The 27,441-nt window shown below is 48.0% G+C and overlaps 1 protein-coding gene across 2 annotated transcripts in view; it reads left to right on the top strand.

The window, feature by feature from the left end:
- The window catches only part of EFTUD2 (elongation factor Tu GTP binding domain containing 2), a 253,358-nt gene that overhangs the window by 72,591 nt on the left and 153,326 nt on the right, over positions 1-27,441 (top strand). For both annotated transcript variants that reach the window (XM_086923883.1, XM_086923882.1), the window contains exons 10-12: positions 6,221-6,387; positions 10,557-10,681; positions 11,548-11,611. In XM_086923883.1, the coding sequence (XP_086780009.1) occupies positions 6,221-6,387; positions 10,557-10,681; positions 11,548-11,611 (356 nt within the window). The remainder of the gene's footprint in view (positions 1-6,220; positions 6,388-10,556; positions 10,682-11,547; positions 11,612-27,441) is intronic.

Consider the following 27,441-nt stretch of genomic DNA (forward strand, 5'->3'; position numbering starts at 1 on the left):
CACTTTAGTTAGCACGGGCCTTATAGTGCAAAAATTGTAAGCTAATCATTAGGATTGGGGAGAAAAGGACGAGAGGCTGCAGGGCGGTAGGAGGGCATGGTTGGGTAGTGAAAAAAACAAGTGTAGCCGTGAAAGTGAAAGCTACCGCGCTGTGTTTGATTAGTAACCTGATCCACAACAGCCACCACGAGGGAGGAATGCAGCTGCCAGCCTTCGCGCCGCTGCTCGCTCCCGAGAGCAAAACGCCATGGGAGTGAACATTTTAAGAAGAGCTGGGACATGCACCCGCCTCTGGCCAATTGCATGCTTTCATTACTGAAAGACACACACAAAGGCCAATCAGATGTGTGAGAGGAGTCTCACCCACACAGAGAAGTATGCCGTGATTACATGAAGCCTCCCGCAGAGCAGCGCTGCACCAGGCTCGACCTAAAAAGGAAGGATTTGACGTGGCACACGGGTTTATATGTTAAAGGACTGGTAAATTATTGCTCAGTGCAGGATACAGAAGAGAACAGTGCCTTGTATAGTACTATGGGGAACTAAGTCTACTATGACTCTAATGGGAGCAGGGCCTGATAGAGCGCTGGAGGAATAAGGCTTAGACTGGCAGCCAGTAGATGTTGGCCTGCGACTCCACATTGTTCCGCCTCCGAAATTACAATCAACGCATCATATAAACGTCACCTTAGTATGCCGACGTCGGTTCCTTTCTGCTCTTGTGTACATGGACCCTGAGCTAGAATCTAAGTTTTTCATCATTTCATGAGATTCTTTCCTCAAGCTCCTTTTCCAGTGCGCAAGAGAACATGTACCCTCCTAAAACGACAGGAATGTAACCATGTAGGGACTAGCACAGGTAGATGTCTGTGACAGATATCCATGCAGTGTGTCTTTGGGTTCGCCCCACGATCCAAGCCGAGCGAGTAGTGTTCCCTTATTAATCCAAAGCTGTACTTTATGGAAGGAAGTTTTGTAAGACTGTTTCCCACTCAAAGTTGAGAGCGTGCACCCTTTCCCACTCGCCGGGCGATTGCCACGACTAGTGTTTGTCCCGGGCTTGCTCACCTGTCGAGGAGCAATTCCAGGCAACTCCGATTTTCTGGAGGTGACGTTGCACTAGGCTGAGGCTTTCAAGGGGGCCATGTTGCAAACCTTTGGCACCCTGCCCTGTTCCCACTTGTCCACGGATGCGCCGAGGCCTCCAGTTGTGTTACCGCCGGTGGCTGTGTCCCCAGCTCCAAGAAGTACAATCGGTCCTGCATGCCAATGCTGGAGAAGGACGTCATTCCTATTATCCTGTTTAACTCAGAACCAAATTCATCTCGACGTCCACCAAACCAAATTCATCTTGACCGGCACTGAAATTGTATCCTGAAAGAGTTCCAAAGCACCCGGTCCCAGTTCATTCAGATTCTCACAAAACCGTACCTTTACTTAGTACCTGCCCTATAGTTCTCCAGCAACCCATTGGATCAGACTCTGACCACTGTCCACCGGCTTTTGGTGACGGTGGAGATGACTTACGTTTACAGTCTGACGAAGGCAATTTCTATTTGGACCTACAAGAGGCCAGTTGATTTGACACTTCCCCTAAAAGTTAGTTGAGTTCTCCCCTTAGCCCCTCAACGTTATAGAGATTGGCTCATTTGTTGTAATCATCAGGAAAGCAGCTGACTTCCTCGACTTACAGTTGCCTTGTGTCATAGTGAAAACAAATATCCTCACTGAAGTTTTGAAGCCTGGGTAGGCTTTGCCCAAGTCATTGTTACCATTCAACAAAACCCTGACTGACGTGCTCATTAGTATCTTCACTAAGCCTTGCTCTTGCCCTTCTGTGAATACTGGTAACATGACACGACAGACCTGCTCTAAGTGACCCTGCTTTCCTGGCTCAGCACCCTACTCCTGAGAACCAGAGTCCAAGACTATTAAGGCATTTGAGAAGCGGATGTTCTTCTTGAATAGCCTCGCTGTTCGGTTACACAGTGCTAGCTGCTTGCTGGGTAGGTACTCTCACGTTTTTATGGGCATGGTCGCAGAGATCTTGCCCGTAGTCCCAGAGGAATTCAGTGCCAACTTGGCACAAACTATTTAGCCCGCGTTCAGGAAGAAGCCAAATCTGTTAAATTCAGGACTGGACATTGCTGACTGCTTAGGCTGCACAGTTGGGACTAGCATCATGCTCCACTGCCATGCATGGATGAGATCTACGTCTTCTCTGGTGACGTTCATGCATCACTTTTGGCTATGCTTTTTTACGGTTCTCGACAATTTAGCAATGTTGTCCATTCAACACTAACACACTTCATAAAAAGCAGGCCCACAGTATGCTCCATCTCCTCAGGCCCACAAAGCACTGTCCCCAACGGTTTCAACACTTTTGAGTCCTCACCAGGGTTTTTGCAATAACACAACAAGGCTCACCAGCCCAACAACAGGCACCCCAGGCCCATTGGTAATCCATTAGACCACTCTGGGACAACTAACCTAGCCAACCGCCCCTCCAGCAGCCGCCTCCAAAGCCACTTGTTGGTCCTTCGCAGCACACGTCCACCCTGTTTTTGGCAGAGTTAGTGAAATTCCTCAAGGGAGGCAGGCCATAAAATCCCACAGGTGCATCCTGCAGATAGTTGAACCAGGCTAGTTTCTGCTGTCCTTTTCTGACCCGTCGTGTGGAAAAATGAGCCTTTTTAGGGGCTCACTGGTGCAGGGGTTCACCCTTATCTGTCCACTGGTCCTTAACCCAACATATAGAAATTGGCACTGAAGCTAGAGTATCAAATAACAAGTTTATTAATCACTCATGAGTGGGACTACATCAATACAACACCCTCGGGACTGTATGAGGTAGTCCAAGGAATACAGAAACCAAGGGTCTTATATACCCTGTTTGTTGCTGAGTAAGCATGGAGACACTAAGAGGAGGTACAGACATATACAGGAATAGTTATTGACTAACATGGGCATACAGAAATTGCTTGGTCAACAAAGTGGGAGTGGAAATAGTACTACTTACTTCAGTTGGAATAGCCTGGCAGTTACAATCTAAAACGGGTGCATTCTGGCAGCTACAGGCCTTTCTGAGCATGCGCAGTGCTCTGGCTCAGTACTGAAGGAGTTAACTACAGTTGATGACTCAAGCGAAATAGAAAGGCAAGCAACAGTGAAGATGGCAGAATCACATGGCTAATACATGGCTAATGCAACTGGATGCCACAAACAAAATGGCTTCAGCTTATGTTAACGGTAATTCCTGCGATTTCCACAGACTGTCCTTTTAGCATTAGCTGAAGACATCGCTATGCAATAGAGGGAACATGAAAGTTATTACTTATATCCACTAACATCAGTTGACTATTCTCTTGATCAGTTACTAGTCGCCACTTATAACATTTTGTTTAACATTATTTTGATAGACCTTCTAGTGTGAAGGATACAGTACCAATGATTTGTTCGGGGGGCGGGTAGTATATATCAAAGTATGCACAAAATATTTTTCTTGCAGACAAAACAGTATTCAAATGTTAAAGCAAATACACATATTGTCACAAAAACAATCTTTGTTTTGGGGGACCAGGAGGACCAAACGGGGCCATGGGAATTAGGACTAAGAGCTGCAAAGGGCTGCTCCTCCTAAAAAATGGGAGGACCAAAGGGGTACGTTGCTAACAACAACAAAAAAGTACTTGGGGAAATCGAAGCCACTGCACAACCAGCCAAAGGCTCAGCCGTCTACGCCTCACAGGCAGGCTCTTATCGTTCATCAAGTGTTCACTTCTCCCACGGTGGAGCTGCACAGCTTGCAACCCAGAAAAACAATCATGACCCAGGTCAAGTAAAAAGTTTTTCTTTCAGGATAGGGCAATCGCCCTCCGGGGAAAATACCCTCAATGATCCTTCCATTGTCTCAGGCAGTGCACCAGTATTCTTCACTCTAATCTAACAGGCACCAGAGGCACAGCACCTGTACCCTGAACTCAAGTCCTTCCCTAACTCCTGTGTTGCTCCACTGGTGCAGTGCTCTTTTGTCAGGGCCGCATATTGTACCCATTGCGCCCAGGCACCTCCTTATTAACAAACAAATGGTTCAGACTTGCTTTCACTTGGGGACCGGAACTCCGAGGCCTGATGCACAGATCCGAAGCAACCCATGTTTCAGAAGGGTCACCTCAGGCAAAACCTCAGTGCTCTTGTTATCAGTCTGTGCCTCTCTCTGCTAGGCATAAAAAAACTGGAACAAAGCGAATGATCAGTTCTCCGTCCTGCTTTGTGACCCGGTCTTTCACCCAAGATTTATCGGACAGCAGTAGGGGTACATGCTTTTTCCGGTCTTCCACCTTCACCGCTGATATAGTTGCCAGCAACGACTGTGCTGGGTCCCTGGTTGGATCTGATGTCCTGACCCCTCTGGCAATGGTTGTAAGGCAGCAGATATCTGTTAGCGAATAGAACAGAACTATTTAGACACAGCATACAAATAATCAATAAAAAAGAGGATATTCTATTTCAAAAACGCCCCTATATTATTTTTCTGAAGAACCTCAAAGAAAAGGAATTTTTAAATAACTATTCTTTGTCACGATACAGCTTCTACTTTGCGAACTTTTACTATTGTGCAAAACTGCAGACACCTCTAAAATTATTTTCCTTGCATAAGAACAACCATGTTTTGCCCTTTATGACCATGTTCTCATAATATAGGTATAGTGGGAAACTCTAAAACTATTAATGTAACAGATTCATATTATATGAATAACTGATAAATTAAACCTAACCTAGTAGGTACATAAATGTCCAGCAAAACTTGTTTGTGGCAGACAAGAAAACAAGCAAAAGAACATTTTGTTCTTAAAAATGTGTGCTAAGGGCATATGGGCTTCTTTTCTAGCATTGTGAACAATATGAATCATACTTTTCATGATCTGGGCCATGTAATATCATATCAGAGGAGAACCCTGTTCACCAGCTCTAGCAAGGGCTGTAAGCTCGAATATATAGACTAACTAATGAGGGACTCATGATGCCTCTGCGACTTATGTAGTGCCATAATAACATCAACAAGAATGGTGTTGCCACCTGGGAATTTGGAACAAAACCCCCCAAAATATAGTTCCTCTTAAAGGTCATATAAGGGAACATCAGTCTGTTCCACCTATCCTTTCATCCTTATCCAATTTCATCAGTTTACAGATAGGATGGGCAGTAACATGGCATATTTATTTATTCATTTTGTTAAGCCTAACAATTTGTTCAAACAGTATTACTTAATAGCCAATTAGACGTGCACTGGTGAGGTGCTTTGTCTCTATTTATTTAAGAACATATTCACAGCATCCTGTGAAATGAATGACTAAAGCGTGCCCAACCAATTGTCTCATGGCCGTTCCTAGACAGGAGGGAGAGCGAGAGAGAGAGACTGTACCACTTTGTAAATTTTAGTGTACACGCTCATTGATCTAACTAAAAAACATTAATCCAATAACCAACTACCAATTCCTTTAGCTATTGTACTGTTTTAATATGATGGCGCATGAATGCAAGCTTAATTTCATTGCTTCATATTTTTTTCTTCCAATTGATAAACATTTTAGAGCTGGTATGTAATCTGAACCAAACATGCCTTAGTGCATATTTGTGTGATCCTTAATAGTGTGCCACTACTCTAGCTCTCCCTTTTTCTGCAAGTTAAAGTGGCTTCTGGGGCAGCCTGTGGAGAATTATCTAATTGCAGCTTCTTTTGATTTGTGCAGAACACTGGGTTCTCTTGTAGCAGTCCACTTCTCCACTCTGTAGGTGTGCAGCCCAAAAAGTTATCTTGAGGCACTTTTTGGTGATGCTGTAACTTTATCTCTAGTCTTGTATTTATGTTGATCAGACTGCGCGCCATGGGCTGACTATAGGAGATATCACAGCTGTAGGTTGTTCGGAGAAAGGTATGAACCCGTGGCTACCTAATGAGATGTCATGCTTTCAACTGTCTTGCTGTATTTGTGCCGATATTCATATGGCAGTCTTCGGAGGACCTGTAGTTCAATTCAGTATAGTTGTTATATTTTATTTCCAGAGCATATGTTTACCATTTTCTTGTTTTGGTTGTAAGTAAATCTGGGAGAATGTGCAGCTCTGTCTCGTCCCTTAATTTGTGTTCATATCGTGGATTATACTGGGGCAGTCTGCTGGAGATGTTGCAACTTGACCTTTCCCCTTGTGTTAACAGGTAATGTTGAACACAGAGCGCCTGATCAAGCATGCAGTCCAAGAGCACTTGGCAGTTACAGTCTGCATCAATAAGATTGATCGGCTGATCCTGGAGCTGAAGTTGCCACCCACAGATGCATACTACAAACTGCGCCACATTGTGGACGAGGTGAACGGCTTGCTCAGGTAATGTGGATGCAGTGATGAGACCGCCTGTGTTTTCACTACAGGTGTTATTCTTAGTTGTAAAAATTTCAGCAGAGCGCACTAACTTATCACATTTTCAACTTTATACTGAAAAAGATTTGCAGACATTTTACCACGGGCCAAACACCAACTCACTCTCAGTGCCGATGTTTGCCCTTTGGAGATTGCTGCTTCTACATTTTATTTTTTTTGCTCCCCTGTGCCCCCACTCCCATTCCCATCTTGCTGACTGACTTTTTGCCCCCTTCAACTTCAGTGCTGTTTGTTTCACCAATGCAGTGTAGAAAGCTGAATTATAGTCAGCAAGAATAACGCGGCACAAAGTCCACATACCATTGCTAACATTCCCAAGGTGTTTACTATTGTCAATCATGGGTTTTCATTCTACACTCTCTGCGATGCGACCATGGACAACTCTATTGCTGGACTACCTGTATAAAGTATACCTCCAGTCAGAAGTATTGCATGTTAGAGACCGGCATTCTCTTTACAGTAAATACATTTAATGTGAAGATGTTATGAATAAAACACGATTTTAAAGATGGTCAAACTCTTCCAGTAAGCACGCTGCTGCCATGATCTGCACCAAATGCCTACAAATGTGTTGGAAGGGGCACCATTTGGTGGTGTTTCATGCATCCGATCAAGTAACTAATCCTCCATTATTTAGAGACCAAATCAGGCCTTGAAATTAATGTGGTCTACACAGCTGACCTTAGTAAATACTTAATCCAAGCTCCAAATAAAGTCCTTTGTAGTTGATATCTTTTATATCTTCCGTTTGACCTTTGCAAATTCTGCAGACCTGGCTCCATCCTCTGCATGTTTGTTATTTGTGTGAGAAGGAATTGGTCCTTGACCCAAAGCTTGAAAGTGTAGTGCTCAGAGTTGGAATTTCTGCATAATTTTAGTAGTACATCCATTTAGTTAGGCAACATTAATCTTACATTGTTAATAATGTTTTAATTGTAATGTATTATAATTGTAGGAAGCTGACTCGGTATATTATATGCCACTAGGTGGTTATACCGTGCACAGAGACCAGAACTTCCCCTAAAGTGTACAGTGCCCAATGTAAAACCCAAAGTGCTCTATTAGTGGTAGTGTGGGAGAGCAGTCTTAGGCCTAACACACAGTGTAAGACATTTATTGCACACCAGTGATCAATAATGGACACACAACTCTAATAGGAGATCCACACCAATTTTAGAAAAATAAACTTTGTATTTTATTTTAAGACCAAGATCTGCACAGTAAGGTAAGTACATTTTTAAATAAAAATACTTTTAATTTTTTTAAAGCGACATGGATATTTTCTGCAGAGTTCAATGTTATCCTGTGGGTAAAACAGTATCGCGTTTAAAAGGGTAAGTATCATTTCCAGTCTCTGGGACCAAAGGTCAGCAAGGGGCCTGGGTCAGTTGAGTACCAAAACTTCACCTCCAGTGACGCAAGGGCGGCCGGTTGCAGGTGTCAAATTCGAAGTACGTCCCAATGCGTTTCAGTGGAGACTGGGGGTGCTTGGGACCACACTGCTTGCATTTAAGTAGATCAGTTTCAGGGTCCAAGCTTTGAGGGTTAGGATCAGCACCAGGGGTGGGCTACTTTGTGGCCCCCTTGGGTGGAGAGTCTCAGCTCTCTGGGACCATTAATAATACACATCCGGGGCAGAGGTGTCACACCTCCTCCTCAAGGATGGGCCAGTGCTCGAATGCGAAGCTTCAAAGGCCTGCCGCCTTTGTATTGCGACCTCAAGCCTCTGTATTGCTACCTCCAGCCTCTGTATTGCAACCTCCAGCCTCTTCTGCTAGCAGCAGATGGCAGCCCTTGGTTTACACAACCACTTTGAGCTGGAAAACCTAGGAAGAATAGGAGGTGTACCCACCTCTGCCAACTCCACCCCTTAGTTTAAAGAGGCGAGGTTTAGCACATCTTTCAGTCCCTGCTATCTTGAAGAGGGTGAGACTTCCCCAATCGGGGCTAGTTCTATCCCCCCTCCCACAGAAGGGTGGCATATCCGAGTGTGTAGTCACCACGGATAAGGGGGCCATTGGACCTATCTGCTACTTCCCTAAAACGCGCCTAGATTTAGTATTTAGGTGGCTCCCCCAGACCTAGAAACTAGTTCCTGTCGAACTAAGAAGGAGGACGAAGACGACGTGCAGAGAGGACTGTCAACACCCACTGACTTGGTCACAGCCCTACCAGCCTGTCTAGAGCCCTTGAAGATCTATCAAAGAAACTACACCTGTCCTTTATCCATTAACCTCCACAACCCCTGGGAAGACAACCTGCCGTTAAAGAAGACCAGAACTCCCAAGGACAGTGGCTCTGTCCACAATAAAGCATCACCATGGACTCTGGTGCCATCGGGATCTGCTATCCTTGACCACTCGGCACCCAATGCTTCTGGCCTGTATTCAGGTGGCCCAGATCTAGAAATGGTCCCCTAGTGATGCTGAGTCCAAGTCTAGCGTTGACTGACCCCTGCTGGAGTCAACAATGACGCCTACAGTGTGAATCCGAAGGACCCCCTGACCGGCTCCGGTAAAAAAAACTAGACATTAAAGTACATCCCTGCAACCGAAACCCCTGGCCCTTGGTAAACTCGACCAACGGTGTCCCTATGACCTACAGCATCTCAACTTACCCCTGCTGTCACTTCTTTCCTTCATACAGCCTCCAGTTCATCACCTACGGCCTATTTTCCAAACCGACTTTCTCCATTGAATTGCATTGAGTGCCTGCCAGCATGTTTGCACCCTGCACTCGGCCTCTCCTGTGCCTCTGGTGTTGTATGTTGAGTCCTGTTTTGTGCGCCCCTGTGCTTGGTTTAACCTCCGAAGCATGAGCCCTGCAACCAATCTACTTACCTGCAAGGAGTGTGTCTTCAAGCACCCACGTTCTCCTTTGGGTAACAAAAAGCCTGATCTTCAAATTTGACCCCTGCACTCGGCTACCCCATGCCGTGGGTGGTCCAGTGTCTGTGTCTACCTGAACCTTGTCCTCTGCTGTCACTGCAACCCGAAGACTGGATTTGTAATTTGGTTACTTACCTTTAAAATCGCATTGTTATTTTCCTCCATAGGTTAACATTGCAAAGACTGAAAATTGCACTGTGTCCACTTATGAAACTGAAAAGTATTACTATTTAAAACATACTTATCTTTTTGCGAAGATCTTTGTCTCAAAATAAAACTTGAGAAAAGCTTATCTTTCTAAAATTTGTGTAGATCTCCTTTTTGAGTCAGGTGTCATTTATTGTTCATTGTGTGCCCAACAAATGTCTTGCACTCCTCTGTGGACGACCACACTACCACAAATGGAGCAGCCTGGGTTTGCATTGAACTCTGTACACTTTTGGGGGAATCTCTGGATTCAGTGCACGGTCTAACCACCTAGTGGTGTACCATATACAGAGCCAACTTCCTACTCTCCTACTTTTTTTCTTTTTAGAGTTCTATATAGCGCGAACTAGACTCGACATCGGGTATCAGAGCGCTTTACATGAGCACCAGATTCGTTACATGAGGACACATTAATTGTTGTTCGGCACGGGGTGATTAAGTAATTTGCCCAGAATCACAGGATGTTGGGCGTCTTTGCCGAGACTAGAACCTGGTTCCCCGCATCATCGAGGTCGACCGCTCTAGCCGTAAGGCTACATCCTCTCCCCAAAATTAGATTGATTGTAGGACTTATGAGTCTGGTAACGTCATTCATTTACTTGACCTGTAGATCTTGTGGCAGTTTGTTGATTTTCTCAGTCATGCCAGTACATAGCTCATTGTTTGAGTGAGCAAAGTGCTTTCTGTTCTCCTTGTTTTATGTCTATATAAATATGATGTAATAGGTGCCGTTTGTTATATCGAAAGCAATATGTTTTATTTTTTTCTATATTATAGGCCGTTTTAAAATCATAATAGACTCAAACAAAACAGTCTTAGTTGTAGTTTCAGAATAGTAAAAAATCGAGTTTAACAATGGAGTAGGTGAGAATAGCTCTATTTTTCTAGGGCATAGTGCCGCTATTTAGTTTCACAAATCGTTAGAATAGACTGTGTGTAAGACATGCCTGAACACTATTTTTGTGTCTTGAGCTATGGACAGAGGAACTTTCAAAAGGTTTTCCTTTCCTTTCCTTACAGCATGTATTCTACGGATGAGAACCTGGTGTTGTCCCCACTGCTCGGGAATGTCTGCTTTGCCAGCTCTCAGTACAGCATCTGCTTCACACTGGGCTCGTTTGCCAAGATTTATTCTGACACCTACGGTAAGGATCCGTTTCCTGCCTCCATCCCTCGCATCAGCTGTCACAAAGGAACTACTGAAGTTACATTGCCATATCTACTGTTCCACGTAGAGGGATTGCAAGTCTCCAACCAGGCCTTGGCATAAGCAATTAAAAAACCTACACTTCTAAGTCATTATGCACTATACACTGCAGAGCAAGACATGTATTGTGTTGCAGAGGATTTTATTGATGTGGATTGTGCGGAGTTAAAACTTTACCTACATCAGTAGATATCAGTTTCTGCCTGAAAGCAGTTTGTTCTGTGTAGCTTGTTGTTATTCAGGTTGTGGGTGCTTTGTATGCAATGTACATTTCTGCCCCGGCTTCTTGATGTCAGTGGAGATTTCTATTGATCATCAAAGGTCAACATGTGAAGGTTTGATGCATTTCTACTGTAGGTACACAGAGTGCATCCTATTTGGAATCCTTATCTTCACTGTAGCTGCAAAAAAGTCAATGGAAGTGGGGTACTGGATTTCCCAGTCTTAAATCCACTCCGCTTTCCTTCTCATACTGTCAGCATCCTGTATTAACTTAACGTCTATATCCTTCTGTCTCTTTCTCTCTCTGTCCTGTCAGTCACTGCCTTTTGTCTGTGCTCTCACTGTTTGTCTAGTTGCTCTCTCCTTTGGCCTGGTCTCTCTCTAACTGCACACTCTTTCCTGCTGCTCCCTCAATGTACACTTTCTTTTTTTATGTCTTTGCTCTTTTAGTAGACTTCCGTAATCTGGAGTTTTGTCATTTCTCAAACTCCATTATGAGCTAAGAAATCTGTAGTCCATCTTGTCTACTTCGCTTTATGTGTTTGTCTAAATTTTGTTAATATTATTTTCCCATGTATACAGGTGACATCAACTTCCAAGAATTTGCAAAGCGACTTTGGGGAGACATCTACTTCAATCCCAAAACGTAAGTAGTTTTATAGAGAGCACTATTCTTTGCTAAACATTAGCAGTTGAAGCCTTTGTGTTTGATATGTTTTTTTTCTTCAGCGTTTTATATAGCGCCAACTTGACCCGAAGGTATTGGGTATCAGAGCTCTTTTCAGGAGCACCAGTTTCTTTAAAGACGGAAACATTACTTTTTGTTAGGCACTGGAAGATTAAGTAGTTTCCCCAGATTTGAGGTCGCCCACCCTAGCCCTTAGGCTAGATCCTCTCTCCTTTTTGTAATTCCTGTTACTCAGGATTGTTAATCTCAAACAAGTGTATATTTGGTTGCACTTGATGTTTAGAAAGTAGCTCCGGATTTGCAATGATACCTAGTTCAGGCTGTAGATTGACTAGTTTTGAAGGATTGGTGCCACAGAATGGTTCTCATAGGCTCAAGATGTAGTGTAGGATTGGATCTCTCATGGAAGTCAATGCATACTTAAGGATTGGCATTTTTATGTTGGGGATGGCACACTTGGTTATTGTTTGATATTCAATATGGTTTGCATGATGGGTATGTGATACGGTGCTGACTAGCACTTGAAGTCATGTTGATTACCTTCTACCATTAACCTGATTACTATGTGTAATGCGCATGGCTACCCCAGCGATTGGGCGTCCCATCACTAATCTTAAAAGAGCGAACTGCAAGAAGTGACCTATCACAGAGTGCTGCAGGAACTGCTAAGAAGAGAACAACCATGTGGTTCTGAACACTCCTAATAGACGGAGGGAGTGTGTTTCAAAGTTTAGAGACCTTAACACAGAAGGAGCGTCCTACAACTCTAACTCTTTTAACTCTGGGAATAGAAGCTAGATCCGCGAGGGACGATACTGGGACACTAAATCGGACAAGAGGTTGGCCACCTCTTAGAAGAAAATCTTATGAGTGCTGCACGTGGTCCTAAAGTGCACACACTTCTCTACAGGTTGCCAGTGCATTTTGCGAATTACACCATAAGGCAGGATAATGATTTAGAAGAGAGAACAGCAGCCTGGCCACAGCGTTTTGAGGAAGTTAGAGTCTGCTGATCACAGCCTTGTTGGCTCCCAGGTAGAGAATATTACAATATTCCAAACAGGAAAGTATGGCTGTCTGAATGATTACTTGTCAGATAGAAGGGTCCGAGAACCCAAGAATTCCAAAACACTTGCCTGCCAAAGATTTCACCTGTGCTTTAAAAGTTGACGAGTTGTCCACCCAAACACCTAGGTTTTTGACCACCCCCTTGGCACGAGGAGGGAGTCTGAGTGAGGAAGGCCACCAGAGGTCGCCCCCCAAGAGTTGCGATCTCTCCCTAGAGGAAGAATCAGTTTTTCTTGTGATTAGTTGTAGACAATTCGCCTCCATCCACTCTGCAACAGCTACCATTCCCCTTTGGAACGTAGCTATGTCAGAAATGGGTTTACTGGAGAAGGAGAGCACAAGCTCGGTGTCATCAGCATAGGACACCAGCGTGAGCCTCGGGGATTCCACAACCCGAGCCAAAGGTTGGATGTAGATATTAAACAAAGTGGGACTCCGAAAGGAACCTTGAGAAATGCTGTGCTACAGAGTGTACAAATTAGAGCTGTATGGTGGGGAAATAACCTGAAAAGAGCGGTCCTAAAGATAGGAGGCGAACAAGACTAAGCAGGCCCACCTATACGTTTGTCCTGAAGGCGTTGAAGCTGAATTTTGTGGGACACAGTGTCGAAGTGGCACTTGAGTCAAGCAGGATCAAAGCAGAAGACCTGCTTTCATCTAAGGTGCAGTGGAGTTGCTCAGTAACTGCAAGGAGAGCTGACTCCATGCTGTGTAATGGTCTAAAACCACTCTGAGAGATGTCCAGAATCTGGTTATCTGCTAACGATTTTGTTAAAATAGCAATTTAGAAAGGTGCCTTTTTTGACCTAGTTAGTTAGCCCCCACATTTTGTCTGATGTAATTCCGAAATGTAAGTGCACTGGGTTGCTGCTAACCAGGTCTCCATTGCTAGATCTTTTTCTTCAAAACGGTACCACACTTGGCAGAACATCACTTTTCCTTGTAAGCCCCTAATAAATGGTACCCCCAGTACCTAGGACAGGGGTACTGAAGAGGGTCCTCTGAGGCTGCAGCACTGATTGTGCCACCCCAGGGACCCCTCACCAAGGCTATGCACTCTGCCACTGCATACTGCATGTCTTTGTGCAGAGAAATACGAAGAGTGGACATTGCAGACAGCCCTCTGTGCCGTGCCTCCCATACACTGTATGGGATATAGGTAAGTCACCCCTGCTGCAGGCTGTTAGCACTAAGACAAGGTGCACTATATCCGATGTGTGGGCATATCAGCAGGTGCAGATATGCCCCTACAATGTCCACTCCATTCTGAGGTGTTGTAAGTGCACAGGGAAGCCATAAAAAGTATGTGGGCGGGATACTTGTCAACACGAGTTTCCTAGTTCCATGACGGCTTCACTGATTTCTGAGGTGTTTGGTACCAAAGATCTTGTCCGAATAAATCCTCACTGATGCCAGTGTGGGATTTATTAATACATTCATACAAGTGGCCCTCTTAGAGGGTCCCCTGAAAACCTACCAAGCACTGGTGTGGTTCCTGACTTGTTTTTGCCAGCCTGCCAGTTTTCCAGACATGTTTCTGACCTCGTGGGGTGAGAGCCAGCGCTGTCAGAGACAAAGCCTGCTTTGGGCAGAGGTGCTTCACACTTTCTCCTGGACAGGATGGCATTCCTGGGCAGGAAGCTTTAAAGGTTTCGATATCCAACCCGAGAACCTCAAGATAGTGGGCTAGGCCAAGCCCACTTTCCTGGTCAACTTTTGGCAGGAGGAAAGGCGGCAAACTTAGTTAGATTTGGAGAAGGGTCCCCACTTAGCCTAAACCCCCTTCAGGGCTGAGCAGACGAGGGGAACCCCTCTCCTGAAATTCTACCATCTTGAGATGGTGAGACAATCTCCTATCAGGGCTAGGGTAGTGCCTCTTCCCACAGAAAGTGGTCACTAGAGGGTGTAGACGCCCTAAAGGGGTTTATTTATTTTATTTATTTGTCTTGTTAAGCACCTGAAGGGATATCTCCGCAGTAGGGAAGTGCTGCAGAGTCAATAGAGGGGTTCAGAAGAGTTTGGTTTTAAGAAACCTGCAGAATTGCAATTAGTTGGTGCATTCACGTAGGTATAAAGGACGTTGATTCCAGTAGGAGGGGGCCAAATGATAGAAGGCTTTCCCACATATACAAGATTTCTTTTCACAAGGTACCATGAAGAGCCATTTAGAGCCAGATCGGAGTGTTCTGGAAGACTGGTATCATATGAGTTTTTCTGTAAGTTAGCTGGGGGCAGTGCCGTGTAGTGCCTTGTGTACTATGCAGCAGATTTTAAAACGGATCAGCTTGCGGATGGGTAGCCAGTGTAGTCCCAGGATTAGCAGCAAGGAGGCGGTCCTAGCAGGAGAATTAGAGACTAGGCGGGCCGCAGTGTTTTGGACCACCTGGAGTCTAAGAGAAGACTCATTAGCTGAGATCAAGAGGGCATTGCAATAGTCAATACGACTTATGAGTAGTGCCTGATGGAGTGTTTTCTAGACTGTCATAGGGAGGAAAGGGAAAACGTCCTCAAAAGTCTTAACGTTTGGAAAGTAAGTGCTCACAGTGGTTGCAACTTGCTCTTTCATAGTGAGTTTCTGGTCAAGATGTACTCCTAAGTTTCTCACCACTGCTTTCGGGATCGGTGCAGAACCTAGGTTAGTGAGCCACCACTCTGGAGACCAGAGATGGGGTGCCTCTCCAAAGAGCATAATTTCAGTTTTAATAGCATTTAGCTAAAGCTGAAGTTGTTCCTCATCCAGTCCGAGATGACTGTCATACCTTCAGAGAAGGCTGACTGGGTATTGATGGAGTTTTTGACAAATGCCATTAGGAGCTTGGTATCATCAGCGTATGAAATTGGGATGAAGTCCAGTTTCCTAAGTAGATTTGCAAGAGAAGCCACATGAATGTTAAACAGCGTGGGACTAAGGCAGGATCCCTGGGGCACACCTTTAGTCAACTCTGATGTTAGAGAGTGAAAGGTGCCGAGATTGACAGTTTGGGTACGATGGATTAGGAAGTTTGACAGCCATTGAAAGGCAAGATTTTGGATTCCATGGTTTCATAATCTAGTTAGGATTGTTGGACTTGGCCCTTCTGGCAGGTTCACCCCTGAACTTTTTGCTTTTAATGGTGAACTGGTGATGGTGATTTTTTGGTTTCTGCGCAATTTCACTGTGTCCCAGTGGAAAGTGCGTGCGCACTCTGAGTGCGTGGAGTGAGGTTGGCCTGCCCTCCCATAGGAATGCATGGGGAATGTATGTGTCCCTGGTAGTTCCTGATGCGTGGGATGTACGGACTCGAGTCTGGTATGTGCGAACTCGTGAGAGTGAATGCTGCGCAATGGTATGTGCGGCGTGTATGTGTCTAGTGGGGAGGTGCCACTTCTAAACATTGATGTACGTGTGCTGTGAGGGTGCTGGAGTGTAATTGGCTGGAGCTGGCTGGTAAACCTGGCTCCAGGAAGTCTGTGTGGGTCTGCCCCGGTGGTGAATGGAGAGATTAGCATGCTGATGTGAGGGAGGGGCTGCACCTGGTTCCTGAATGGGGCTGGGCTTTTCCCACACAATGCTGGCTCCACCCCCTGTGGTGCGTCTAACGACCCTAGCCTCCCTAGTGAATGAAAGGGGTGGTTGAGCTATCAAGGGTGCTCCAAAACCAGCTGCGACTGGTATCTCCCCCACCCTGCACCTACAGACAAAGGATTGTACAGTATAAGAAGGGGATGTGCCCCCTTACAATTTGTTCTCTTCTAGGATCCTGAGGGGGCTGCTGCTGTTGCTGGGCAGGAGGACAGCCACTTGGACTGCCTCCCTGCCTGGAGGCCCAGTGAGCTGGCTCTGGGCCCAGCCTTGCCCCCCCACACCCTAGGAGGACTTTGTTCTGGACCTTGATTTGTCCCTAGCGCTGGGAGCGCTTTGTTGGTGCCTTTAGCGCTGGGAGCGCTTCCCTTTCACTGCTGAGCGCTGGGAGCGCTGTACTCTGCATCTAGCGCCTGGAAGCGCTCTGATTGTCCTTTAGCGCTTGGGAGCGCTTTATGTTATATAGCCGGTGCCCACCCGGCATTTTGCCCGCTTTACTTGCCCAGTTAGTCCCCTGGCAGGTGCCCACCCCGCCAGGGACCGTGCCGCTATTTTTGTGGCCTGATCGAGTGCCCACCTCAATTTAATATTTCAAACGAGCCGGTGCCCACCCGACATTTGCTTTCTTTGTCCACCCGCCGGGCCACTGCGCTGCCTGCGATGACCCGGAAGTGATTGGCAGGCCGGCCAATCGCTGCGCGGCCCAGGGAGAAGGACCGGAAGTCCCGCCCCACCGCAGCCGTGAGACGAAGGAAGGAAGCTGCCTGCCGGTTCCCCCGGGGCTCCCGAGTGTAGGGAGAGCCCCGGAAGTTCTGCTGATCTCCAGGGAGGCCGGGAGCCCACCCCGCCTCCCAGGACGCCGCTGCCGCGGAGGAGAAGACTCGAGTAAGGCACCGCAGCTCCGGAGAGCCCCGAGGAGCGGGAGCTCTCCCCCCGCAGACAGCCAGTGAGTGACTAGCGCGAGAGGGGTCGTCGGGGCACATTGCCGGTGCCCGCCCCTCCCCTCCAGTGCGAGGGCCTGAGTGGTTGTGAGCCTGTGAGGCTCAAGGCAGCATCTTATTCTTTAAAGCCCTAAGAGGGCTCCGGGGGCAGTATTTTAGTTCGAGTCCCCCGAGAGGGACTCCACCAAAATCCTGGGGGCATTTGTTGTTGAGCCCTGAGAGGCTCAGGCCATTGGAGAAAAACAAGGGGAACCCAGTAGGTAGCTCAGGATCATGGGTATCAAGTATTAATAAAAGAAACAGGCGGTCCTTAGCATATGAGAATAAGGGTAAACAGAAATATTATATAGACCACAATGGGCTACTATATAGTTCACAGTCCCTTGTCCAGCCGGACAGGGAATTTTTAATAATCAAGTAAAGCGTTTAATGTAAGGGTACAAATCATAACCAAAACATTAAGGTTACAGTAGGGCACAGTCCTGTACCGTACGAAGGAGGAAAGTAAAAAGGACAGAAAGTGAAAGAGATATCAGGCAAACAGGGTGAGCTTACAGGTCACTGTCATAAATTTAAATTAGCAGTGTGTCCTGGAGTTAACCATACATACAATAATACAATGGGGTAAAGTGTATGATTACTCAAAAGGAGTCGACGTTTCGATCCCACGCTCAGTTTATAAGGGGATCATCTTCAGGACTTGGAGAATGTTTTGCCTGAATAAGACTTTTAAACGCCACTTGCAATTCAATTGGAGGATTCAATTCAAGTTGGCCGGAAGAGTGATTACAGGCTGGCATCAAAACACCGATTTATGATGCAGTTGTAGAGCCCCGTTATTTTAAATGGGGCGTCTGGGAAGTTGGGTTTCCAAGTTGATATTTGAGGGCACAGCAAGGGCTACGCTTCCGTGCAATGTGCATTTGTCACGGTGCGTGATGCGACGATTGCATCGCGTTTGGTTTCTTTCAGAGTTAGTGATTTCTTCCAGAGTTAATCACTTACGGCGTGGGCAATGGCGCCGTCTGCGGGAGCGCGGTCAGTTGAGTGACTGGTCCCGTGGGGATTTAAGAATTAAAGTTGCGTGATGCCAAGATTGCATCGCGTTTGGTTTCTGCCGATAGCGAGCTGTGCCTTGCCGGATCCGGCAAGGCACAGTTCGCTATCGGCACATCGACATCATCTAAACCACCCGCGGATTAGTCACTCAACTGACCGCGACTTCACAGACGGCGCCATTGATCACGCCGAGCTTCGGAATTCACTAATTGTTGAAAGAAACCAAACGCGATGCAATCTTGGCATCACACAACTTTAATTCTTAAATCCCCACGGGACCAGTCACTCAACTGACCGCGCTCCCGCAGACGGCGCCATTGCCCACGCCGTAAATGATTAACTCTGGAAGAAATCACTAACTCTGAAAGAAACCAAACGCGATGCAATCGTCGCATCACGCACCGTGACAAATGCACATTGCACGGAAGCGTAGCCCTTGCTGTGCCCTCAAATATCAACGTGGAAACCCAACTTCCCAGACGCCCCGTTTAAAATAACGGGGCTCTACAACTGCATCATAAATCGGTGTTTTGATGCCAGCCTGTAATCACTCTTCCGGCCAACTTGAATTGAATCCTCCAATTGAATTGCAAGTGGCGTTTAAAAGTCTTATTCAGGCAAAATCATTCTCCAAGTCCTGAAGATGATCCCCTTATAAACTGAGCGTGGGATCGAAACGTCGACTCCTTTTGAGTAATCATACACTTTACCCCATTGTATTATTGTATGTATGGTTAACTCCAGGACACACTGCTAATTTAAATTTATGACAGTGACCTGTAAGCTCACCCTGTTTGCCTTATATCTCTTTCACTTTCTGTCCTTTTTACTTTCCTCCCTCGTACGGTACAGGACTGTGCCCTACTGTAACCTTAATGTTTTGGTTATGATTTGTACCCTTACATTAAACGCTTTACTTGATCATTAAAAATTCCCTGTCCGGCTGGACAAGGGACTGTGAACTATATAGTAGCCCATTGTGGTCTATATAATATTTCTGTTTACCCTTATTCTCATATGCTAAGGATTGCCTGTTTCTGAGAGGCTCAGGCAGCACCTTTTGTTGAAGAGCCCCGAGAGGTTCGAGGCGCCATATTTGTGGTGCGAGGCCCGAGGGGGCCCCGGTTGCACATTTGTTGTTGAGCCCTGAGAGGCTCCAGGCGCCATTATTGGTCCACGAGTTCCCCGAGAGGAACTCCACCGCCCCCCCCCCCCCCCCCCCCCCCTCCCCTGTTTACTCAGAGTCCGGAGGGGACTCCAACACTACAGTTGTTTGTAGGGCCCAGAGGGGCTCAGGGGGCATTATGTGTTTAGAGCCCTGAGAGAGGCTCGAGGTGCCAGATTTGTTTTAGAGTCCAGCGAGGCTCTTGGGGGACACAAGTGCTTTGCAGAGCCTGAGAGTCTCCAACGTTGTCCCCACCATCATTGCTTTACAGCTGCCCAGCACTTCGTGGGTAGCTGCCACGTTTAGGCACCTGACATTGGGACAGTTCTGGCGTTCCTGCCTAAATGTGAGTTTTGCGCAATTGTGTTCTTTAATACACCTCCTGAATGTTTTTAGGCATCATGTGTTTTTCTTCCCTGCACCTCTGAATGTGTTGTTTATGCATCATGTGCCTTGTTCCTTACACCTCTGAATGTATGTTATGCATCATGTGTAATGTGCTTATACCCCTACAGGTATTGTGATACTTATGTGGTTGTTCTTGCTAGTACAGGTGGTGCTAGTGAGGTTCTGGTTACCAGTAGTTACTGATTGTGTGCTAAAGTGATTTTACATTCTATGTTCTATATACTAAGTGCTAGTTCTAAAAGTGCTGATTCCTGACAGTGGTCCAGGTGGCCCTGTCCTGTACATATCCCCTGTAAATTCTGCCGTGCCTGTTGGCACATTGTAAAGTGTGTGTTTTTATCTAAAGTGTTTTGGTGTAATACACAGGCTATTTTTACGTATAACCTTGTGTGGAGTTTCCTTTGTGGTGGGCCTTGGGTGTTGTTGCTGGGGTGCGTGCGCAAATACTTAACTCACATCGCCTCCAAGTTTAGCCTTGCTGCTCGCGCCACGTTACCCAGAGGGTGAGCAGGGGTTATCTTGGCGTGTAACTCCCTTGCCCTGACTTAGGAGTGGTGGTCTCTGACTGAGTTTGGCGCAAGCCCTGGCCAGCCAGGGATCCCATTTCTAACATTGGCTGGCAGCGTTGGGATCCAGATTTGTGTTTGTGTTGTACCACAGTGGCAACTGGCTGCACTACAAAACCCTGCATTTTAGATGACCACATTTTGGGGATTATTGTTTTTGAAGTTCCATTATTTTCTTCTCCTGAAGGTATCATTGTGCAATTGTGTCCAGTACATTTGTCCCCCGCCCTGCGCCCAGAGTTTGGTACCTGTGCCACGTGTGGTCAGGTTGAGGAATAAGGGGTGGTATACACTACCTTACCAGTCCGAGGGGAGGGTTATGTGTGGATGAATGGTGTGTGGCACTAGACAAGTGAGTGTGAGTTCTCTGGGATAGAGAGCTTGCTGAATCCTTTGTGAATTGTGTACTCCTGTGTTTAGCTCAGACCCCTAGGTTCCCTGTGTAATCTTTTCTCAGAACGTCCTGCCAAGATGGAGCCTGTTTTTGATCTCAGTGATCTAGTTCGGTACAATATGCAGGAGTTGGAAAGGTTCTGTAGAGAGAGAGACATAGGGGTGGATGGGTCAGATACTAAGTACGAACTTAGGAACTACCTGGTCCAATGGTGTAAGGAACAAAGGGATCTTGAGCGCAGTGAGGAAAGGGCCCGGGCCTCACACCAGGAGGGTGGTGGGTCTGTGGGGAGCCCTGAAGATTCAGAAGAGGAGGGAGAAGATGTCAGTACCTGGACGCCAGTAGAGAGTGAAGACCCCATATGTAGGGAGTCCCTTGCTGGGTCCAGCGTAGGAGGCAGCGCCTCATCCCTTTCCCTGTCCCCAGAGGAGCTGGAAGATAGGAGGAGAGAAAGGGAGCACCAGTTGGCTTTAGAAAAGCTCAGGTTATAGCATGCCCAGGCTATGGCACAGCTGGGCGTTAGAAAGCAACAGTTAGAGACTGAGAGGGTGTTAGCGCAGGAAAGGATAGAGGAGGCTGAGATGGCCTCCACCAGAGGCAGAGTAGCTCTGGAGGGTAGACTATCCCCTGCGCGCAGTTTTAATTTTATGGACTCCCCAGGGTGGGTTGAGTCCAGTGGTGGCAGCTACATAGAGCCCAGTGCGAGCAGTCCCACTCCCAGTTCCCAGAGTATGGTACCTGTTTCCCAGGAAGAGGAGTATAGGTTGAAATTCAGGGGCAGTAGGAAGCTGTCTCACCAGTCTTGGGAGGAGTTTGAGGATGAATGTTGTGGAGCACTGTGGGCTTGGGTAGAGGTTCACACTGACTCTGATTTTGACACACTGCTTAATATGGTTCTTGTTGGACCTGGCCCTTTAGGCAGGTTCACCCCGAGACTTTTTGCTTTTTCCTAGCCTGTTTCTGTGACCGGGTGTTGGTGATTTTAGGCCTCTGCGCACTTTTTCACTGTGGTACAGTGTAAAGTGCTTGAGCTCTCTGTGTATGTGTGGTGAGTGACCTGCCCTCCCATAGGAATGAATGGGGAATATGTATGCTCATGGTAGTTCCTGATGTGTGGGGAGTACAGGGGCGAGTTTGGTATGGGAGAACTCGTGAGACTGAATGCTGCGAAATGGTATATGCGGCATGATTGTGTCTAGTCTAGAAGTGCCACTTTTAGAAGTTGGCATATTTGTGTAATTTGTGTCTGGCGTGTGATTGGCTGGTGAGCCTGGGTCAGGAGTGCCTGGGCCTGCTTGTGGATTGACTGTCTGGTTTGAGGGTGACAGGGGCTGGAGAGCCCAGGAGGTTGTCTGAGTCAGCCCGTGGATGAAAGGCAGCATCTGCTGCCAGGGAAGTGGGAGTAGATGGCACCTGATAGTGAAGGGCTGTGCCTGCCTGACCACAATGCTGGCTCCACCCCCCCACTGGGCGACTGTCACCTCTGTCCCTGATACTGAAGGGACTTCCCTATAACCAGTTCTAGCTGGTTCTCACACTGCCTGCACAAAGACTTCAAAGACTTTTCTCTGTATAAGAAGGGGCTGTGTCCCCTTCCAATTTGTTTTTGTTTCTGACTTTAATCTACCAGGGGCGGGCGCTGCCCAGCCCCTGAATGCCTGGAGGACTTCTGGGTGACCCCTCTGCCTTGCCTGGGCTGATTGGGGGACTTTGCTTTGCCCCTTGGACGCTCTGGGACCATTGGCAGCATGGAGAAGCTGCATTTTCCTTCAAGAGACCTTTTTTCCTGCTTATAGCGCCTGAGATCGCTGTATTTCATTTATAGCACTGAGTGCGCTTTATTTTTGCCCCCGAGCGCTTAGTGGCGCTTTTATTGCTATTATCGAGGGTGCTCACCCCTCACGTTGTGCCTCCAGTGGAAATCACCGCCGCCGGCCCGGAGATCGTGTGAGGGGGCGCTGTGCCCGCCTCCCTGCCCAGGGCCGCGCTGCCATTGGCGGCCCTGCGAGACAGGAAGATAGGCAGATTCCTTGGTGACGTGGGCGGGGCCTCGAGGCGGTCGCTTCCGCTTCCTCCCTGCCCGGGGGAAGCCTGTTGGGGGTTCGTTGCCGGTCTCCCGTGTGGAGGGGGAGACCTGAAATGCTGGCCGCATGGAGGGGGCCCCGAAGGAGCTGAGCAGTAGCGGGGGGGGCGCGAGGCACTTTGCCGGTGCGCGCCCCCGCCGCACGTTAAAGCCCGGTAGCAGCTGAGGAGGATAGGCGGAGGGGGCCCGAGGCACATTGCCGGTGCCTGCCCCCGCCGCAGAGAGAAGAGAGACTGCCGCCGGGAGCCTTGCTGGCCCCACACTGAGTCCCGGTCCCGAGACGGGGGACCGGGTAAAGCAAGGAGAGTCCGCGAGGAGCAGGAGCTCCACAGATGCCGCCGAGTCCGCCCCCGCCGCACCGAAGACCGGCGAGAGCACATGGAGCAGCCCGGTGAGTGTTGTCGGGCCAGGGGGAAGCTCCGTGCGGTGCCGGTTTGAGGCACTCGAGTCAGGGCGGCCCCAGATGGCAATGGGCCGCCCCACCGCATTCTTGCTGGGACCACGAGGGCCCCGGGGGCATTGTTAATGGTTTTAGAGCTCTGAGAGGCTCATGGGCATTTTTATGTACTGAGAGCCTGAGAGAGGCTCTGGGGGCATGCTTTGTTCTTAGGAGTCCCGAGAGGCTCCCGCCCCTATTTTGATTCACGAGCCCAGCGAGGCTCGAGATGCCATGGGTTTCAGAGCCTGAGGGCTCCATGGTGCATAAATAGTTTTAGAGCCTGTGGCTCCAACGGTTGGGACATGGGTGATGTCCAGAGCCTTTGTGGCTCCACCGTTTGACTATGCGCAGTTTGCCAGCAGTGGGTGCAGTTTGCGCCTAAGGGTCAGTGAGGGCCCTGGCGCAGTTTTGATGATTCCCCAGCTGCCCAGCAATTAGTGGGCAGCTGCACCTTTTAGGTCTTGGGATTGCCTAGGTGCCCAGTAAGTAGTGGGCACCTGCTACGTTTAGGCTTGTGCTTGAGACTGGCGCTGCATGGCAGCGCGCCCTGACATTTGGACCCAGGGCATCTTTGCCCCAACAAGGCCAGTTGGCCTAGGGACTGCAATAGGTGGTGGCTTATGTAAGTTGTGCGCAATGTGGTTATCTGCTATGTCTAGGATGGTAACTGCCTACTGTGTGTTTTTGCGCTATTGTATGATTCTGGCACCTCTGAATGTTTTTAGGCATCATGTGTCTTCCTTTTCCCTGCGCTGCACCTCTGAATGTTTTAGGCATCATGTGTCTTCTTGCGCTGCACCTCTGAATGTATTTTATTGCATCACGTGCTTTGTTCTTAACACCGCTGAATGTGTAGGTTTATGCATCATGTGTTTCTCTTTACTACTCCTCTGAATGTATATTTATGCATCATGGGTAATGTGTTCTTTCCTAGACCCCTAAACGCTGTGTGATATTTAGGTGGTTGTTCTTTTTAGTACAGGTGGACCTAGTAAGGTCCTGGTTCCTGTTACCAGTGGATACTGGTTGTGATCTTTTGATTACCATTTTATGTTTATTATTCTTTATTCTTGAAGTGCTATATCTGAATCTGACAGTGGCCCATGTGGCCCTGTCTTGTAAATAATCCCTTGTGAATATTGCCCGTGCCAGTTGGCACAATGTACATGTGTGATACTATCTGATGTGTGTTTACAATACAAAAGTTATTTTATAAATAACCTTGTGTGGAGTTCCTTTTGTGGTGTGCCTAGTATGTTGTTGCTGTTGTGTGCTGGCGCAAATGCTTTACACATTGCCTCCGAGTTTAGCCTTACTGCTCGTGCCAAGCTACCAAGGGGGTGAGCAGGGGTTATCTTGGCGTGTGACTTCCTCGCCCTGACTAGAATGGTGGTTTCTGCCTGGCTTTGGCGTCAGCCTTAGCCTACCAGAAATAGCCAGTTCTAACAGTTCTCAAAGAGCAGGTGCTCAGTGGTTGTTCACCAGGGTTGCGCCAACACCTGTTGGGGGGTGGATTGTCTGACTCATGTGAGCTTGCAGATGAAGCAGACCGCTGGGAAAGTGCTAGAGGTTCTCTAGAGTCATTAGGGAGTGACTCCAAAAGTAGTGGTTCAGGTATCTTCCAGCCCAGCGTGGTGGAAGAGGCTCAGTGTAGCCCAGCTAGGTCCCAGGATAGCGAGGAGGGTGTAGGGGCTCTCTTCCTGGCTCAGTGGAGTAGGAGTGAGAGGGAGACCGAGGGTCCCCAGACGCCCGAAGCCCTGCCTCAGGACTTGGATGGTTTCTTGAGGGAACACCAGTTTGGGGACCTGGGCTGTCCTGTTAGTCCATTTGAGGAAGATCTCCTAGTGTCTAGGGAACCTGGAGCATCTGTAACTAGAGCTCCAGGGGTTCCAGTGTCCGGCAGTGCTACTCTAGGAGGGAGTGCACAGAAGTCCGAAGTGAGGAGTGTTTCGGGGATGAGTTTCCCAGTGGATGCACCAGTGGACCAGGGACTAGCCAGTTGGGCTAGATCTTCTTGGGGGGACCCGGGTGGCGCCACTTCTGGTCTGGGGGATCTTCCTGTCAGGTGGACAGGGGACGGGCCGGACAGACAGACAGTCACACAACATATGTGTCATTTGTTAGCCTCAGAGGGATGGTAAGTGAGTCCCCAGAAGTCCTGGAGTGCCAGGCAATTGTTCCACCAAAGGTTTTAGACCAGAGGTTGGGAGGCCAGGTTCAGGATCAGCCTGACCTGAAGGGTAGGACGACTGTAACCAGTGTCCTGACTGGTTCTTCTTCCAGAGGAACCTCTCCAGTTGGGAGAGGGCAGACCTCTGGAAGGGGGTGCAGAGGGTGGGAGAGCTCATCTCTGACACCGGTGCAACCTGAGGGGTTAAACCGTTGGAGTGGCGTTGTAAGGGTACCCCTCGCAGGAGGAGGAGGAACCCTAGGAGAAGAGCTAGGGGGAGGAGAGCCTTCCCTGAGACTCCTGGTCCGCCTGAGGGTGTAGACCATAGGCTGGAGAACCAGTGGCAGTCTAGTCCTGTCTTGCAGACAGGAAGAGTGGAGAATGGCTACTATGTGCCAGGGGTTACTACCCCCGCTCTGCGAATAGGCAAGGACCGGTGGCACCTGGGAGTACCAGTGGGGTAGCCCAGTTGGTCCAGACAGTGGTTTTAGAAGGAACCCCATGGGTTCACCGTGGCGTAGAACAGGAGGGTGTCCCTGCAGTTGCGGACCCGCGTCCGTGTTCTATCGCCCCAAGCAGGGAAGTCATCACAGTGGTGATTGGTCTCCCCTGCGTTTTGGCTGGAAGGGGGTTGTGTTGGACTTGGCACTTCTGGCAGGTTCACCCCTGAACTTTTTGCTTTTAATGGTGACCTGGTGATGGTGATTTATTGGTTTCTGCGCACTTTTACTGTGTCCCAGTGGAAAGTGCGTGCGCACTCTGAGTGCGTGGAGTGAGGTTGGCCTGCCCTCCCATAGGAATGCATGGGGAATGTATGTGTCCCTGGTAGTTCCTGATGCAGGGGTGTACAGGCTCGAGTCTGGTATGTGCGAACTCGTGTGAGTGAATGCTGCGCAATGGTATGTGCGGCGTGTATGTGTCTAGTGGGGAAGTGCCACTTCTAGACATTGATGTACGTGTGCTGTGAGGGTGCTGGAGTGTGATTGGCTGGAGTTGATTCTAATGACCAGCATTCTAGTCTATTGTCACTGCTATGTTCTATAGTAGTGACCTTGATAGTCCTTGTGCACTATAGCTATGCCTCCACCCATCTTAGATTGCCTGTCACATTTTTTTTTAATTTGGTAGCCTTCTGGGATTGCCACCGTGATGGCAGGGGTGGAGCTAGGTTTTAGCCAAGTTTCTGTTAGGAAGCAGATATTTGTAAGTCTTGGTAAAAGCAGGTCCCAGATTTCGATGGCATGTTTGGGTAGAGATCTGACATTCGCCAGGAAGCAATGCCAGTCCCGATTTGGATTACAGGAGGGACGGTTAATGGGGAGGAGGTGAGCATTGGAAATCACCTGTGGGTATTCCTTATCAGTGGTGTCAGTCATGGGATTTGCCTGTAGTAGTCCTAGGCTGTTGAATTGGCAGATACTGCAAGCAAAAGGTTCTTCCAGCACCGGAGGAACCTTGCTAGTACATTTGAAGGTGCTGGCCCCTGTTAGTGCTGTGAGCTCTGTGCTAGTATACGTCTATTTAGATCTTTGACTACCGTCTGAGTCAAAAGAAGCAGGGGTCCTGGCTCCTTGCGACGGCTGGGCGCAGACCGGCTTGCCTTTGGCGCGCCTTCGCCACGTAGGACGAAGCATGTGTTTAAATAGAGCCAGAGAACAACTAGACTGCTCACCCTGGACTCCCTCCCTGCCCGGAAGTGGATGAAGTAAAAAGTACACCACTGCAACTCCCTCCACGCAATCGGGTAAAACCTGTGGTGGACCGGGGAGGAGCGGCAGAATTCAGCCGACGGGAGCAAGCGAGCGGGAAGCTGGGAGAAGAAGGGTCCGGTCAATGGAAGCGTTTGGTAGAAAGAGATGTCGCCGATTAAAATGTCTGTGCAGTCTTTAAAATGATGTAAAACAAAATACACCTATTATAACAAATTGAAGAG

Source organism: Lissotriton vulgaris, chromosome 5, assembly GCF_964263255.1.
Source record: "Lissotriton vulgaris chromosome 5, aLisVul1.2, whole genome shotgun sequence".
NCBI lineage: Eukaryota > Metazoa > Chordata > Amphibia > Caudata > Salamandridae > Lissotriton > Lissotriton vulgaris.